The sequence below is a fragment of the Geotrypetes seraphini genome, chromosome 7 (genome assembly GCF_902459505.1).
Source record: "Geotrypetes seraphini chromosome 7, aGeoSer1.1, whole genome shotgun sequence".
In the NCBI taxonomy this organism is placed as follows: domain Eukaryota; kingdom Metazoa; phylum Chordata; class Amphibia; order Gymnophiona; family Dermophiidae; genus Geotrypetes; species Geotrypetes seraphini.
The window spans coordinates 194,327,973-194,346,025 of record NC_047090.1 but is presented as its reverse complement, the minus strand read 5'-3'; the positions used below and the strand labels follow the sequence as shown (position 1 = coordinate 194,346,025).

The 18,053-nt window shown below is 44.6% G+C and overlaps 1 protein-coding gene across 1 annotated transcript in view; it reads left to right on the top strand.

Annotated features, from left to right (window-relative positions):
• The window catches only part of YLPM1 (YLP motif containing 1), a 500,153-nt gene extending 483,127 nt beyond the window's left edge, over positions 1-17,026 (top strand). Inside the window, 2 exon segments of the mRNA XM_033952197.1 lie at positions 16,240-16,421; positions 16,645-17,026. Coding sequence (XP_033808088.1) covers positions 16,240-16,386 — 147 coding nt within the window. The 3' untranslated portion in view covers positions 16,387-16,421; positions 16,645-17,026.
• Positions 17,027-18,053: the final 1,027 nt, after the last annotated feature.

Sequence of the window (18,053 nt, the reverse complement as noted above, 5' to 3'; positions counted from 1 at the left end):
CTCTTGCCTCTGCTGTACTTCTCTGGTCTCCTTATCTCCACCTATAGTTCTTTCCTTCTGCACTCATAGCTGCTGGAATGTTTGTTCTGATCTCCCCATTTTATTATTTTATTCGGTGTATTTTATCATCCCCTTTTCGGGGATTCTGGTGCTTGAAGCATTTTTTCATCTCTGCCTGCTTTGAGAACACACAAACTTTGGTCTGTAACTGACAGCCCAATCCCACTGGGTACCTGTTAGCCAGCCTACATAGTTTTCTCTGGAGCTCAGGGCCATCCCTGAACTGGTCTCACCTACTGTTAAGCAGGGGTCAAATGCAGGCTGTTGAGCACCCTTAGGAGACAAGGCGGTGTCTCATAGGTTGCCAGCTGCATCTTCTCACCTCCACCCATCCTGGTGCGCATCAGTTGGTCCGCAGGGGCGGAGGTACAGTCAGGCATAGGGTCTGACTGGCAGCACGAAGATCAGCTTTGCAGAAGAATGCTCAGCATTGAGGCAGTTAAATTTTCAACCAGCTATGTTTCTATGTTTCTATTGTGAGAGAATTGAGGCAGACTAGATCACAGATTTTCAGACAGGTCACAGTGAGTACAGGCTGTCAGCCTCTGAGGTGAATTGGGGTAGGTTGAAAAAGTGGGATTTGAAGTGTTTTCTGCATGTTTCAAGTTTTAGGTTTTTAGATACAGCCTGGCAAGAACATAAGAGTAACCTTATTAGGTCAGACCAATGGTCCATCAAGCCCAGTAGTCCGTTCTCACGGTGGCCAATCCAGGTCACTAGCACCTGGCCAAAATCCAAGGTGTAGTAATATTCTATGCTACTGATACAGGGGAAGCAGTGGCTTTCCCCGTGTCTTTATAACACACTATGGACTTTTCCTCCAGGAACTTGTCCAAACCTTTCTTAAAACCAGCTACTCTATCTGCTCTTACCACATCCTCTGGCAATGCATTCCAGAGCTTAACTATTCTCTGAGTGAAAAAAAATTTCCTCCAATTGGTTTTAAAAGTATTTCCCTGTAACTTCGAGTGTCCCATGTCCCCTAGTCTTTATAATTTTTGACGGAATGAAAAATCGATCCACTTGTACCCGTTCTACTCCACTCAGGATTTTGAAGACTTCAATTTTATCTCCCCTCAGCCATCTCTTTTTCAAGCTGAAGAGCCCAAACTGTTTTAGTCTTTCCTCATACAAGAGGAGTTCCATCCCCTTTACCATCTTGGTCGCTCTTCTTTTAACCTTTTCTAGCGTCACTATATCTTTCTTAAGATAAGGAGACAAGAATTGAATGCAATACTCCTAATGAGGTCGCACCATGGAGCGATACAGGGACATAATAACATTCTTAGTCTTGTTAACCATCCCTTTTTTAATAATTCCTAGCATCCTATTTGCTTTTTAGGCTGCCGCCACACATTGGGCGGAAGATTTCATCGTTTTTTCTACAGTGACACTGAGATCCTTTTCTTTGGCGCTAATCCTCAAGGTGGACCCTAGCATCCGGTAACTTTGATTCAGATTATTTTTCCCATGTGCATCACTTTGTTTCTGAAAATCTAGATATACTATATCAACCAGCAAGATCTCCCTCTGCTGAACCCATACTGACTCCATCTCATTAAATCATGTTTTTCTAAGTGTTCCACAATTTTATTTTTTAGAATCATTTCTACCATTTTGCCCAGCACTGAAGTGAGGCTTAACAGTCTGTAGTTTCCCAGATCTCCCTTGGACCCCTTTTTAAAAATCTGCGTAACATTAGCCACCCTCCAATCTTCAGGTACTACAGATGATTTTAGCAACAGGTTACAGATCACTAACAGCAGGTCAGCAATTTCATTTTTGAGTTCTTTTAATTTCCTGGGATGTATACCATCCGGTCCTGGCGATTTATCACTTTTTAACATGTTGATTTGCCTTAGTACATCTTCCAGATTCACCGAGATTTTTTTCAGTTCCTTCGCATCATCACCCTTGAAAACCATTTCCGGTTCAGGTAGATCTCTTACATCTTCTTCCTTAAAGACCGAAGCAAAGAATTAATTCAGTCTTTCCACTGTGGCCTTAGTCTCCCTGAGCGCCCCTTGATCATCCAATGGTCCCACAGATTCCCTCACAAGTTTTCTGCTTCTGATGTACCTTTAAAAAATTACTATGAGTTTTTGCCTCTTTTGCAAGTTTCTCTTCATATTCTTTCTTAACTGTCTTTATCAATGCTTTGCATCTAACTTGCCAGTGCTTGTATTTCTTCTTATTTTCTTCATTCGGATCCTTTTTCCATTCTTTAAAGGATTTTTTTTGGCTCTAATAGCCTTTGTCACTTCACCTTTTAACCACACTGGCTCTCGTTTCATCTTTTTTCCACTTTTGCTGATACATGGAATACATCTGGTCTGTGCTTCCACAACGGTATTTTTAAATAGCATCCATGCCTGGTTTACAGTCCTAACCTTTGCAACTGATCCTTTTTACTTCTTTTTAACCATTTTCCTCATTTTATTATAGTCTCCCTTTTAAAAATTAAACACCCCTACAGTAGATTAAGTGGTTTTACAATCAGGTACTCAAGCATTTTCCCTATCTGTCCTGGTAGGCTCACAATCTATCTAATGTACCTGGGGGCTATGGAGGACTGAGTGACTTGCCCAGGGTCACAAGGAGCAGCACGGGGTTTGAACCCACAACCCCTGGGTGCTGACACTGTAGCTCAATCCACTGCACCACACACTCCCCTGTGTTCCCCCTCATGAAAAATCATAAAATAGCCGGTGGTTTTTTAGTTTGGAAAGTGTGAAAAATATCAATTTTGGAGCAAATTTCTTAAAGGTGGCCATCTTGGATTTTTAGTGATCTTTTTTTTCTAAAGCTCCCTGCTTCTCCAAAACTAAAAATTTTGCCTAGAAACATGTTGGGCTGGAGCTCTTAGGTTCTTCTCATGTGGATTCTTGCTAGGATTGCACAAATTTAACAATTGTAAAGCATAGTTGCACCACATGTCATGTGGCACAGCCGGGGGAGGTGGCAGCATCCAGCTTAGCCTCTTCCCTGCTGAAACAGGTGACCAAACACTTAGCTAGCCTGGGAGGGGCCTTCTTTGCTTTTGGGACTCGGTATGGCTGTTCTGTCCACCTGGTTGCAGACCATCCATAGGCTAAGAAAAGCAAATTTAAGTCCTTTAAGGGTGGCTCTATCCCCCAGGAGCCGTACACTTTTTCAGACATTATGATGTTTTTTTGGTCTCGGAACAGGCGTTCTCCCCTTGAGTAGTCCCAGTCTGCTTCTGCGGCATCTCTTAGTTCCTTTGGACATGTCTTTGCCTTAGCCTGCTGCTGCTTGACCCTGATGTGGGGTACCTTGATGGTGGATGTTTTGCTTGCTGACCCCTTGTTTGCAGGGCTTTCTGGGGCAGTAGATCAGGAACTATGTACTGGATCTGTGGATCCCTCTGGGGTCTTGGATCCTGGAGATGATCCTACGGTCCTGCACTTATTTACATCTGCAGCTTTGCCGGACCTTATTTCTGAATCTTTGCAGTTGAATTTGGTCACTCAGCCAGTTCTATTCACTCTTCCTCGTTACTTTTGATGTGCACTCGCAGTCTGCTTCCTTTCCTTGGTATCTTGATATGAACGTTCTGGTCTCTGAGCAATTTGATTCTCCTGAGGGTGCTCTTAAAATTTCTGGAGCTATGTCATGCTTGTATCCTCTGACACAGGAGTGTCAACAGCTTTTGGGTCAGCCCAGGGTGCATTCTTTGGTTACACAAGTGACTAAATGCACATCTCTACCCAGTGAAGGTGGTGTGGTGCTAAAAGATATGCAGGACCGCCATGTGGATGTGGTCCTCCAGAAACTCTTTGATGCAACTGCTTTAGGCATCAAAGCTGCTTCGGTAACATCCTTTATCACACACGCCTGTCTCTCTCGACTGCACACACTGGAGAGTGAGGCAGTGGATTCTCTTCCTCAACTTCTTTTGGCAAAGACAGATTATATTGCTGATGCATTGTATGACTTTATGCAAGTTTTGGCAAAGGTGTCGGTGTACTCCAGCTCTGTCTGCAGAATGCTCTGGGTTGGTGATTCCACTTCCAAGGCTACTTTGGCTAGACTACCCTTTAAGAGGCAATTATTTTTTGGCAAAGGTCTGAATGATCGCATGGATTTTGTGATGGATCGTCGCCCTAAAACTCTGTCTGATAGCAGACCCAGGATCTCTCGAGGTTCTGGTCGCTCCAATTTTCATGGTTCCCAGCAATCCCGACTGTTTGCAAGTGCCATGTCACAGAGATATTCACAGGGCTCCTGTCGCTAGTATGCTGGCTACAGGCATCCACAGCCCTCTACCTCCTGTTCTGCACCCTCTTGCCTAAAAGGCACAATGATGCCAGGCTGAGAGATGCCCCTCTTCAGATAGGGGGCAGGCTCTGCATTTATTCCCATCTGGACTCACATTACATCCGACCAGTGGGTCTTGGACATTATTCTATCAGGCTGCAAGCTGGAATTTGCCTGGCCTCTGACAGATTGGTTTGTGGATTCTCCTACAGGTTGCCAGGACAAAGCGCTCAAGGTTCAAGCCACCGTTCAGCGCTTGCTAGATATTCAAGCTATAGAGGCGGTGTCACTTGAACACTAGGCTCCAGCAGATACTTTATATACTTTATTGTGCCTAAGAAAGGCTCTGAAGTTTGAAGGCCTATTCTGGATCTTTAGCATGTGACTGCGACTCTCAAAGTTCAACACTTTTGCATGGAGACCATGCATTCAATCATTGCTGTAGTGGCCCCTGGAGAGTTTCTTGCCTCTCTGGATCTCACGGAGGCGTACTTACACATTTCTGTATTTCTGGCCAACTGCAAATTTTTGCAGTTTCATGTTCTGGAACAGCATTACCAATTCTCAGCTCTGCCTTTTGGGCTGGCTACAGCGCCCCGGACCTTCACCAAGGTGATAGTGGTCGGAAAATGGGTCTCCAGGTTCACCCTTTCTTAGACAACTGACTGATCAGAGCTTCCTGATTGTCTGAGGGATGGTGCACGGTTTAGCAGGTGCTCTAGGTGCTGAAGGACCTGGGATGGATTGTCAACTTCAGAAAGAGCAATTTGATGCTCAAACAGTCACTGGAATATCTGAACGTTCTCTTTGACACGGCTTCAGGCTGAGTCTATCTCCCAGAAGCCCACAGGCAGAATCTGTGTGCCCAGATTTCTTCCCTTCTAGGGCAGCCGGCTCCTTCGGCATGGGACTGTCTTCAAGTTCTTATAGGCTTGTCTTCCTTGGATTTTGGACACTCGAGCGAGCATGGATTGGTTTCGTTTTCCTCAGCCGCTCTACAGAGGTGTATCACTGCAAATTGCTTCCTGGGTCGTATTGATGACAGATGCCATTCTTCAGGGCTGGGGAGCCCTCTGCAATCGTTGTCCTGTTTCAGGGATGTTGGATGCCCTCTCAGCAGAAATAATTAATCAATCAGTTGGAGCTCAAAGCCATTCGACTAGCTCTGATGCAATTGCAGAAAACTCTGGAGGGCTAAGCGGTCAAAGTCTTCTCCAACAATACAATGGCAGCAGCCTACATCAATTGCCAGGGAAGGCCCAAAACCACTCCTCTGGCTCAGGAAGCCAACCTTCTTTTTCTTTGGGCAGAACGTCACCTCCAAACACCGAGAGCAGCGCATGTAGTAGGAGTCAACAACATTCAAGACAGACTCTGGATCCGGGCAAGTGGACTTTGTCCGCAGCAGCGTTCCAAGCCATAGTGCAGCAATGGGGTCAGTCACTCTTCGACCTCATGCCACAGCAAGAAAAAAGAAAGTTGATCACTTTTTCGTCAAAGATCTGAGCCCAGAAGCGAGGGGCTCGATGCTCTTGCAGCTGTGGTCTCGTGAGGTTCTCCTGTGTGTCTTTCCTCCTTGACTGATGATAGGCTGGGTCAATTCAGCGGATTGCAATCCATCCGGGCCATGTCATTCTGGTGGCTCCAGATTGGCCTCGCAGACCGTGGTAAACAGATCTGATGCATCTACGCAGGGTTGGCAGCCTTCGGCTGAGTGCCAATCCGGACCTACTCATGCAGGGTCCAGTATCCATGGAGGATCCAGATCACTTTGCTCTTACGTCAAAGCTCTTAAGCTCGCAACCTTAGAGCATAAGGCTTATTCTGCTCTGATTACTGATACTCTTCTCAAGTCTAAAAAGTAATCCACAGTTTCTGCTAACACTAAGGCATGGATAGCCTTCCAACATTGGTGCGCCCAATTCTGATCTTGCTGATTCTCACTTATCTTCAGGCTGGCCTAGATAAAGGCTTAATTGCGGCATCTCTTCGAGTTCAGATGGCTGGGCTCTCTTGCGTTGGTCCTCTTTGGCTTCTCTTCCTGATGTCACTAGTTTTCTGAAGGGGGCTCTTTATGTCAGACCGCCAGTTAAGCAACCTTTCTCTTCCTTGGACCTTAACCTGGTGCTGTCTAGCCTTACTGAGACTCCTTTTGAGCCCCTTCAAGATGCTTCCCTCTTGGACTTTGATGCTCAAGACCGTTTTTCTGGTTGCCATTACTTCGGCGTGAGATGTATCGATACTCCAGACTCTTTCTTGTAGAAAACCATTCCTCCTCATCTCAGAAATTGGTATTTCCCTGCATACGGTTCCTTCCTTCCTGCCGAAAGTGGTTTCGGCTTTCCATGTTAATCAGGATGTGTGTTTGCCTATTTTTCAGCCTACTGGTTCCAGGACACAAGATTGCCTGTTGAAGAAGCTAGATGTGCCCAGAGTACTTCTGCATTATCTGGAAGTCACTAATGAATTTCGTCTCTCTGACCACGATTTCCAGATGGATCTGTAGAACCATTTCATCAGCTTACATTGTTTCTGGGAAGCAGTTCCCTTTGTCCGTCAAGGTGCATTCTACTAGGAGTATAGCTTTTTTCGTGGGCCGAAGCTCAAGATTTGCATGGCGGCAAAGTGGTCTTCTCTTCACACGTTTGCCAAGTTTTACAGAGTAGATCTGGCTTCAAGACAGGACGGCCTTTGGGTCCTCAGACTTAAAGGCCAGTGCAGCAAGCCCGCCCTAGCTTTTTGGGACTGCTTTTGTACATCCCATCTGTCTAGAATGTCTCACCCTATTGCACTGGAAAAAGAGATTGTATACTTACCCTGGTAAACTCGTTTCCAGTAGATAAGTGAGACATTCTAGATTCCCACCCAGTCCTTCCTGTGCCTGCCTTCCAACTGATTCTTGAAAGTCTGTCAGCCCTTGGGGGCTGGGAACCATTTTGTATATAGATTTCCATTTTATATGGGAATAGTTGTGTGCTTCTTTGAAGCCTTTATTGGCAGTTGCCCTTACTTTTTGATTTACATCTTGAGCGGAACAGTTTGTTTCTAAGCCTGTTGCTACAGTGTAAAATGTGTATTGGGTGGCTTTCAGTGCTTGGGTACTAACTGTAGGTGGAGCTAAGGAGCCCAGTGAAGTACAGCAGAGGCAAGAGGGAAAATCCAGAGTAGATTCTTTCTGCAGATGCACACGGCTATAAGAATATTACCCATCTATCTAGAATGTCTCACCTATCTACTGGAAAAGAGCTTACTAGGGTAAGTATATAATCTCTTTTTATTTATTATTTAAGAATTATAAATAATTAGTGAAATGGCACACAAGCACTCAAAATAAATACTACTCAGATTACACAAAAGATATAGTAATGCATTACATAAAAATAGATATCAAGTTTATTAGGTTTTTATATACCACCTATCAATGTTATCTAAGCGGTTTTACAATCAGGTACTCAAGCATTTTCCCTGTCTGTCCCGGTGGGCTCACAATCTATCTAACGTACCTGGAGCTAGGGAGGTCTGACTGACTTGCCCAGGGTCACAAGGAGCAGCACGGGGTTTGAACCCACAACCCCAGGGTGCTGAGGCTGCAGCTCCAACCACTGCGCCACACACTACTAAAACAATTCCTGAGAAAAGAATACTGACAGACAAATATTTTCATCTAGTAAACCATGCCTATGAGAAAAAAACACCATCAGAAGTATGGTAGCTAGGATCTCACCATGTCCATGTCCACGCAGAACCCACCTGTTTAGCTATCCTACTCTAAAGGCCTGCCATTACAAAAGATATCTAAATAGAACTCTTGCCTTCCAAGCAGGTCAGCTCAATAACTGGCTGGCCCACATCATCCCACGCGCCTCATCCTACCTAACCTTCAGGAAACTACTAAAAACTAATCTATTTACCAGATTTACAACCTAAGACCTCTATGCCCTACCCATGGCCCCTTTTATCTCACCATGTCCTGCACCCCATTAAACTGCATCTACATCTGCTGATTGTACCCTCTCTGTTTTTACCTAAATGCCCATATCTACTGTCTGTACCCCTTTGTTATACCTACATTCTTAGATTTAGCCTTATGCAGATTGTCTTGATCTTCTTTACTGTACTTTTTTACTCTGATTGTACCTTCTCTGATTGCTCCATCGTTCGCCGATTGTACCATTTTCGCTGATTGTACCATTTTCCTGATTGCTCCAATTTTCTCTGATTGTACCATTTTCTCCGGTACCTAGTTTCTCTGATTGTACCAATGTAACATTTCGCTGATTGTCCAGTCCTTCTTCGTTGTAAACCGCCTCGAACTACTATGGCTTTGGCGGTATATAAGAAATAAATTATTATTATTATTATTGTAGCAATCTTCTGGAAGAATGATGGGATTCTGTCATTTTGGCTCACGCTGAATGCCTAGCAAGATAACCAAATAACATCTAGTTAGTGTAGAGATAAGTCCCAGACCCCAGCCAACACCAACGTTATAAGCTCTAATTATCAGCTTGCCCTTCTCTGTACTGCAGTATACAGAAATGCTCGGATCTTGAATGGCATGAAGAGATAGTCTATTTACAAATATGTGTCTGCTCTCATTTCATGCCAAAACCCTTTTCTATCTTTGTTCACACAGAATCTGATCCCAGACTTTGGTCCATTGTTCTCAGGTGACTGTCTTGGCCCAATCAGATCACACATTCCTCCTGTCTAGGACACTGAAAGCAGACCTGGAGAACAATCTGGTACATGTTTCAGACACCCTCCTTGGGAGTGCCAGCATAGACTAAGGAGGCCCAGAAGTTTTATCTCCATATTTTTTTCAGAGTAAATCTTTCTTGTTAGCAACTTCACACTCAGAGACGGAAGTGCAAATGCTACTTGGTATATCAGTGTCCTTGTTATTGGCAGTCCATATGTAGATGCAGGAAACAGGCAGGCAGCCATGACAGTTTGGTTCATAGGCCTCCGTTGCACAAAAGGTAATACACCGAGTACACCCCTACAATCTTTTGTCCCTATCTAGAGCAAGACTAGCTCAAATTCTATTTAGATACTGGTTACATTCATCCTTCTCCAGTCCTCCAGGACATGTCCCAACTCTATAAAAGCATTGCAAAAGTCATCTTCATCAGTAGTATGCTATCCAGCCTCGTTGTTCTGTTCACCTTTAGTTTAGTGAGCTCCTCATGAACATAACAGGACAGACATGTTTATTAATCAGTTCAGCTTTATCTTTACCAGCTTCTACTTAATGTTCCCTCTAAGTCTTAGAATCCTATTAATTTCCCTATCACTTGCATATTTATTAAAAAAAAAAAAAAGTGTTGTTCCCCCCATTCTGCTGTATTTGCTACTTTTTCTCCATTTGCATCTTTGCTTCTCTCTGCTTTACTGAGTGTTGTTGCCTGTCTTCATCTTTCTGTGATCTCTTGAAGTTTATGAAGGCTAATCTCTTTTCTGTTATATCCATTCCAGATTTCATATGCTAGGTGTTCATTCCTAACCTGCAATCCAAGGGTTGCAGAAATCCAGCACTTTTCTGAAGGCTAATCTCTTTTCTGTTACATCCATTCCAGATTTCATATGCTAGGTGTTCATTCCTAACCTGCAATCCAAGGGTTGCAGAAATCCAGCACTTTTCTGAAGGCTAATCTCTTTTCTGTTACATCCATTCCAGATTTCATATGCTAGGTGTTCATTCCTAACCTGCAATCCAAGGGTTGCAGAAATCCAGCACTTTTCTGAGCACAATCTCTTCCCCCTTAGACTGAGAGCTAGAAACATACTCAGTTACAATTTCTGCAAACAATCCGTGCAGAAGTCTTTTGCAGTTGCTCTGCTTCTTTTCTTGGTTTTTTTCGCTTAAAGTTCGCTTTTCGGTGGCTTCAGTGCCTTGAGACCACCAAAAGGTGGTCCCCTGTCGGAGGAAAGGACACAGTCCTGGCGGTGCCAGACTGCTGCTTCACAGAAAAAATCTGGTGGATCTATGGAGTCAGCCTGCGGGATGTGACTTTTCACTGGATTTTATTTGTTTTCTCTGAAGAGCATATTGTTCAGATCCTGCTTGTTTGATGCAGCTGGCGGGTGCGTCGGGTCTTTCTCAGCCTGTGGTGCTGGTAGCAGAGCTTCCTATTCGGGAGCCCTCTCAACCAACAGTGGCAGACCTCGAATGCAATAGTAGCTTGTCAGATATTATGTCTCTTTTGTCTTCTGACACTACTTCTATATTGGATCCAGCTGGTACCCTTACCAGGATTAGTCACCTCGCCCACCCTTAGTGTCCGGATTTGGGTGCTAATACTTCTATCCATAGACCTTTTAAGTGTGGTTCTGTCCATCTTTTTATTGCTGATGTTCTAAAAGAGCTTAAATTGGATTCTCCATCTTCCACCTTTTTTCCATCCCATCCATAGCTCCTTGGTCTGGCTACAGAACAGTGGAATACCCCCAGAAAGCTCTATCCCCTGATTCCTGATTTTCAGCAGGTTTTTGAAAAGCCTAAGGTGGATTCCACCGTGGCTAGGTTATCCAGTGCACAGTCCTCCTTAGGGATGAGGGAATGCAGCTTCAGGACTCTCAAGATCGCAGGATTGACATTATGTTGAAAAACCTTTAGAAGTGGTGTCTAGGTATCAAAGCGGTAGCGACCGCTTCCTTTACGGCATGAGCCTGTCATGCCAGATTGCGCAGTGCGTCCTCTGGGGAGATATATGCCTATCCTCCGCTGGATTGGATGCTGTGGATTATGTGACAGACACCTTTTCTGCTCTTTTTTAGTTCTTAGTAAAGTTTCTGCTTGTCCAGTGTCCAGTGGTTCTGTCTTTGGACTTTCTTTCAAGAGCCAGCTTCTTTTTGGTCAAGGTCTAGATGACCTTATCACCAGTGTGGCCAAGCGCCACTCTAAGTCTCTCCCTGTGAACAAGTTTCGCTGGATGTCGGGAAGGGATCGTAGTAATTTTCATTCCACAGGTGTAGTCTGGGTTCTTCCTCCCAGAGACGGTGGTGTCTGTGTTGCAGGCGTTGACAACTTCAGGAAGAGCCGACTGACGCCCTCCCAGTCCCTGGAGTATTTGGGCCTTCTCTTTGACAGACAGAGTCGTGTGTTTCTCCCGAGGCACACTGACAAAAACTTCAGCAATAGATCAGATATCTCCTGGACCGTCCAGCTACCACAGCCTGGCATCATCTGCAGATTCTGGGGTAAATGGCAGCCTCCTTGGAGGCAGTCCCCAGGGCCAGAGCACACATGAGCCCTTTACAAGAGTCCTCTCCATCTCTCTGTGGTCTCCGCAGCGTCATCCCTTTTAGAGGCCGCTCCCCTGACAGAGCCAGATCAAAGCAGCTTCAGCTGTTGGCTTCAGGGCAGGCTTCTTGGGATTTCAGAGTAGATGACTCTTATGATGGATGCCAAAATGTCGGATTGGGGTGCTCATTGTGGGGACCACTCCATTCAAGGGCAGTAGACTCCTCATCAGAAACATTGGTCAATCAATCGTTGGGAGCTTCAGGCTCTTTAGCTGGTGCTACTCGCTCTCCAGCTCCTTCTGGAAGGAAAAGCAGTGCGCGTATTCTCCAACACCACCACAGCATTGGCATATTGGTAAATCATCAAAGGGGCTCCCTTGGGCCAGTAGGCTTGCATGCTGCTTCTCTAGGCAGAAGCACATCTTCTGTCTCTCTCAGCGGCCCATGTAGCCGGAGTCAACAATGTTCAGGCAGAATTTTTCAGCTGACAGCTCCTGTGCCCGGGAGAATGATCCTCTCACAAAAGGCATTTTGTCTGATCGTACAGCGCTGGAGTTAGCCCCAGATGGACTTGATGTCTTCAGCAGAGAACTCGAAGGCCAGGCGCTTTTTCAGTCAACAAACACTGCGGAATCCTAGGGCTGGACGCCTTGATTCGGCCCTGGCCGGCTCACGAGCTCCTGTATGTGTTCCCTCCGTGGCCTCTGGTAAGTCGGGTCAACTGCCAGATAGCAACGCATCCCGGCCTGGTAATTCTAGTAGCTCTGGGCTGGCCTCCTCACCCATGCTATGCGGATCTCGTCTGACTTCAACAGGATGGGATACTCTGGCTCCCTCTTCATTGATCTCTTTTCAGTCGGGCCAGTGCCCATGGAGAACCCATGGCGCTTTGGTCTTAGGCATGGCTTTTGATTGCTCAACCTTGATGAAGCACGGTTATTCGGATATAGTTATTTTAACTCTCTTGCGCTCATAAAAGTTCTCTACTATGCCAAAGCCTGGAAAGCTTTCCAACCGTGGTGTGCTAAAGATCAGGTAGAGCTTGAGAGGTCTTCCCTTTCGATGGTCCTAGCTTTTCTTCAAAAGGGCCTAGAAAAAGGTTTAGCAGTGGCATACCTTAAAGTTCAGGTTGCAGGCCTTTCATGTTTTAGAGCAGTGTTCTTCAACCTTTTTACACCCGTGGACCGGCAGAAATAAAATAATTATTTTGTGGACCGGCAAACTACTAGGACTAAAATTTAAAAACCCCATTTACGCCCCATCTCCGCGTGCAAACCATCTGATCCCATCTGCACAAGCCGCAATTATGATTTTATATTGAACGTATTTTATTAAAGTATAAAAAGAAACAATATTCTGAACAATTGTGATTTTATAAATACAAATATACAGAGCACGGACCAACAAAACCCCTGTCTCCCCTCCCCTTCACATATATCCCCTCTACTATCAAGAAAACTGAACAAGCCAAGTTATTATAGAATGCTACATAGAAATATCATGCTAACAGAATACTGCAGTCCCCAGTTATGTCTCTAGCAGGATATATAATTCAAATCTGATATATTCTAATGACAAAATAGAAATAAAATTATTTTTTTCTACCTTTTGTTGTCTCTGGTTTCTGCTTTCATCTTCTTTTCACTCTTTTCCTTCCAGCATCTGCCTGTTCCATCCAATGTCTGCCCTCTCCCCCTTCCATATGTATCTGACTTCCTTCTATGCCCCTCTTCCTTGTCCATCCTCCTCTCTCCTTTTTACATCATTCATTCCAGCTTCACTGCCTTCTTCATTTTTATCTCTCCTACACCAGATCTAGCATCTTTATCCCTCTCTCATTTCTCTGCTGACCCCCTTTCCAGCATCAATGTCTCTCTACTTTCTCATTCCTCTCTCTCCCCTTTCTCTCATCTGATCTCTCCATTCCACCCTGACCCCCTTCCCCTCCTGTAATCTCCCTGCCAGCTGTTTCCTTCCTTTTTCTTTCTCCCTACCCTCTTTCCTTTTTTTCCTTCTCCCTTCCCTCCTCCCTCTATCCAACATTAACTCTCTTCCCATACCTTTCCCTCCTCCCCTTCCAGCAGCATCTCTCCTTCTTCTCCCTTCCCTCCTCCCTCTATCCAACATTAACTCTCTTCCCATCTCTTTCCCTCCTCCCCTCCCAGCAGCATCTCTGCTTCTAATTCCCTTCAAGTCCAGTAACAGCTCTCCCTTTTCCAGCACCTTCCCAGCCTCCTACAGTGGCTTCCTCCCCTTCCAGCAGCTCTCGGTACTTGCCTGCAGGAAGTTGCCGGTAAATCACTGCCCTGGCAAGTAGGAGAGCTGGTGGGAAGGGAGGAAGTCACTATGAAGGCTCCCCAGGATCTTGTTCGCACACGCTGACCATCTCCCTCCACCTGCACCTGAATCTGAAGCTCTCTCCGGTCTAATCGCAACTTCTCCGCGGCCCTCTTCAGCAACTCTGCAGGGGTGGCGATCAAGACACGCTGCCGACGTCGGGACCTTCACTCTCTGAGTCCCGCCTATTTTGTTTCAACTTCCTGTTTCCGAACAGGCAAGACTCACAGAGGGAAGGCCCCGACGTTGGCAGCCTATCTTGATTGCCTGAGGCTGGGAGGAACATTAATCGGCAGGAACCGCAATCGGCAGGAAATTTAACTGCCGACTTGATCTCGCCGGCCCTGCGCAGACCGGCAGAAATTTTCTGCGGACCGGCGGTTGAACTGTGTTTTAGAGCACACAGAGGCGCTAATTCGCTTCCTGCTCATCCAAATGTGCCAGGTTTACAAGAGGGACACTTCGTTTGTATCCTCCCTTGCATCCTTCGTGGAATCTTACCATCGTTCTGCAGGGCCTTGGAGAGACTCCATTCAAACCACTGAAGGATGCTTTTCTTCTGGATCTGATGATCAAGACTGTATTTTTGGTTGCCATAGTCTCGGCACAGTGTATGTCAGAGCTTCAGGCTCTTCATGCAGGAAACCCTTTCTCCGTATTAAGAACGCAGGAGTTATCCTCTGTAATGTACCTTCTTTTCTGCCGAAGGTGGAATCAACCTTCCATGTCAACCAGGAGGTTTGTTTGCCTGCATTTCCTTCCACCGGTTTGGAGTGCAAGGATCAGATCTTACGCAAGTTGGATGTCCAGAGAGTCTTGTTCCACTATTTGGAGAGGACTAATGCTTTTAGACTGTCTGATCACTTTTTTTAACCTGACTGCTGTGCCTCGCTGTGGTTGGTCAGCATCCAAGTCCTCGATCGCTCGATGGATTCAAATGGCCATTTCCACGACTTCCATTGCCTGCAGCTAGCAGCTGCAGATTTCACTTAAAACTCACTTGACTGGAAATGTGGCTGCGTTGTGGGTAAAGTCTCGTGTGATTCAATCTTGATGAAATTTGCAGAGCGGCTCCTTGGTCTTTTCATACTTTTACCTGGTTTTACTGAGAGGGTGTGGCAGCTCATTTTAATGCCGCTTTTGAGACTTCAGTGTTGAGGGAAGGCTCTTCTATCCCTCCCTAGCTAATGTGGCTTTGGTATGTCACCTAGCGTATGGAATCCGGAAGGGATGTAACAGAATGGAAGATTAGTTTTCTACCTTCGATGATCTTTCTGGTAGTCCCTGGATGATTCCATACGACTTGCTCTCTCTGTTTGCACTCAGTTGTTGAATAGCCTGCTTTTTTCTGCCTCGATTATTCTCCTTGCAGGCTTGAAGTCTTTCCAGCCAGTTGATGGATCTTGTGAGTATGTTTTGCTGAAAACTGTCTCATGTGCGTGCTCGTTGCACATAGCAAGTTAGTTGTGCATTGGTCCTCAATGTTTGGCTGGATTGTCTTCGTGCATGTTTATTACTTGTTTCTTGTTTTGCAGAGCAGACCAGTTCAGAATTTTTGTGTTGCTGGGAATCTTCCCCCGTACCCCTTTGTCATGGATTTGTTCAGATATGTTACTTGGCTTTGGAACTCAACTGGATATGTGTTTAGCTCTCAGTCTATGGGGGTAGAGCATGTGCTCAGAAAAGTGTTGGATTTCTGCAACTCCCGGATTGAAGGTTGGGATTGAACAATTAGCGTATGGAATGCTACAAGGACTAAGAGAGAGAAGAATATCGAAGGTCGAAACCTAATCTTCCATTACCTTACCTTTTTCAACTACTACTTCTGAGAACCAAAGTGGTTTTCTTTTTCTGTTACTTCCTTTGAAATAGCGCCTTTCAGCCTTGCCCACTGCTTTTCCTTCCACTCCCAGATGTCTTGCCATCCAGCTAACAACTCCTTGAGGAAATGCCCCCATCTCAACATAGCTTTTATGAAGTCTAGAACCTTCACTTTTGAATGATCCCTCTGTACACCTGCTTTAATATTGAACCAGACCAAGGTGACCCTATGTGACAACACAAATGCAGGAAATCATGCAAATGTGGAATACTGCTACTGTCGAAAGTTCTGGCAGCTTATCAAACTTTGCTTACTTTTTTCTCCATCTGAGACTGTGATGATGATGTGACCCATCTGTTTGGACTAATATCTGCTTTCCTCCTGCATCTAATAGGCACAGCCAAGGTACTTGAACTGTAATGACTTTAGTTTTTTTTGGCTGTTAGTAGTTCCAATCGTGTTATTTTTCCTGATGGGCATTCCTCTTTTCATAGGTGCGATGGGCAGATCTAGAGGAAAAAAAAGATGCTGATCGAAAGAGAGCCATTGGTTTTGTTGTTGGACAAACGGACTGGGAAAAGATCACTGATGAAAGTGGTCACTTGGCTGAAAGAGCCCTCAACCGCACCAAATATATTTAATTTGTAGATATTTGTGGTATCTTGGTGTTTCTGAGGTGAGTGCATTTCTTTTATTACAGAGGTGGAATCATCAAAAGAGTTTTCTTGGAGGATGTTTTTAGAAAGCGTTTAGTTCCCATTTCTCAGCAGCTTGGCTGTGTAGTGAGGGTGTTTGTACTTCCTCATCCAGGATTCAGTCTTCAGCTCTAGTGCTGCTACTATGTGCCGTAGCGCTTTTTGTGTTCTTTTCCTCTCTAATCTCTTTTCTCCCCTTTACAGGCAATCTGCTTTAACGAAGTCTGAAGCAGGAGTGATGTCCTTCCTGAGCTCATCGTGCTGGCTTGTTTATAGTTCTTGCATTTGTTTCGGTGATTTTCTTAGAATGTTAAGAGTTGATTTTTCTTCCTAAGAGGCACAACTCATCAAAGTGAAATGTTTCTTTTTATGGGGAGGGTTTTTTTTGGGTGGGGTGGGGTGGGGTGTACTGTTTTTTGCTGATTGTAGAGGAATATGGGGTGAAATGGCAGACAGTTTCATAAATTCGATTGGGTTATGAAACACCTGTTACTCCATTGTTTATGTGAAGTTCCCCATTTTATATTGTATGTATCTTGTAGGTTATTGTACTGAAATCAGAACAATAAACTTTCATTATTAACCAGGATAAGTTCCTGCTGTGTCCAGCTTGGCTCTGGTTTTTTTTACATGCTTTGTTGGCATTTAAAAGCACTGACACCTTCATTCTATAACATAGCACCTAAATTTTCACACTAATTGCACACGTAAATTTATAGAATATTAGAACTGATCACTATTCTATAAATGATGCACACAAGAAGTTTAGTGTGTATATGTACAGGTGACATCACACAAAGTGCTCACATAATTTGCCGAATACCTCATTTGCCATATATACACCCCCCCATCCCCAGCCCGATTTTGCCTGCTATTGCCATGGTGTAATTGGGCTTTCTGGTTTTATCTAGGCCTGTCCTGGGACATGAGTTCTATATGACACACATTCCTGAGCTCAATAAGAATATTCATTGTGCAATAAAATGTAATGCATGTGTCAGTGGGAGAGCAAGAAATGAGATAAACACTAGGTTATCTTAGCTCTGTTTGTGTCTATGTGGAATTCCTACTTTGGCTTGGTATCCTCAGCATGGAGTGCAATGCAATGCTACATGTAGCTTTTTTCAGCCTTTTTATTATGAGCATTAAAGCCTGACAGCAAAACACGTTTTGAAAATAAGGATCTGGCTGCTTGGCTGGATTTTTTAAGTTTTGGCAATAGGCATTTCTCTATCATTCTTGCCTAAAATATAATTACGTTTCTGCTGAGAACTGCAGCAGAGCCATAAGTGATGGCTTTACTTCTCAGCAACTCTCATATCCTCTTATTCAAGGTAAAAAGTTATTCTTCTGTCAGTGAGATACTTGCACCTGGACCTGGGTAGACAGTACATATGTAGATCTCTCATGTAGAACTGAATGCCATTTTTTGACAGGTCTCAGAACACAGATTCTTCAGCTAGCAACAAAGATCTATTTAGTTAACATTTGTTTTTTGTTGAAAGCTAAAAATCAGTGTAACAGATTTTTCTATTGTCATTTACTCTATCGATATCTCTGTTAGGGCAGCTTATGTGCAGATTAATAAGAACAATATATCATAACTGTGGGAT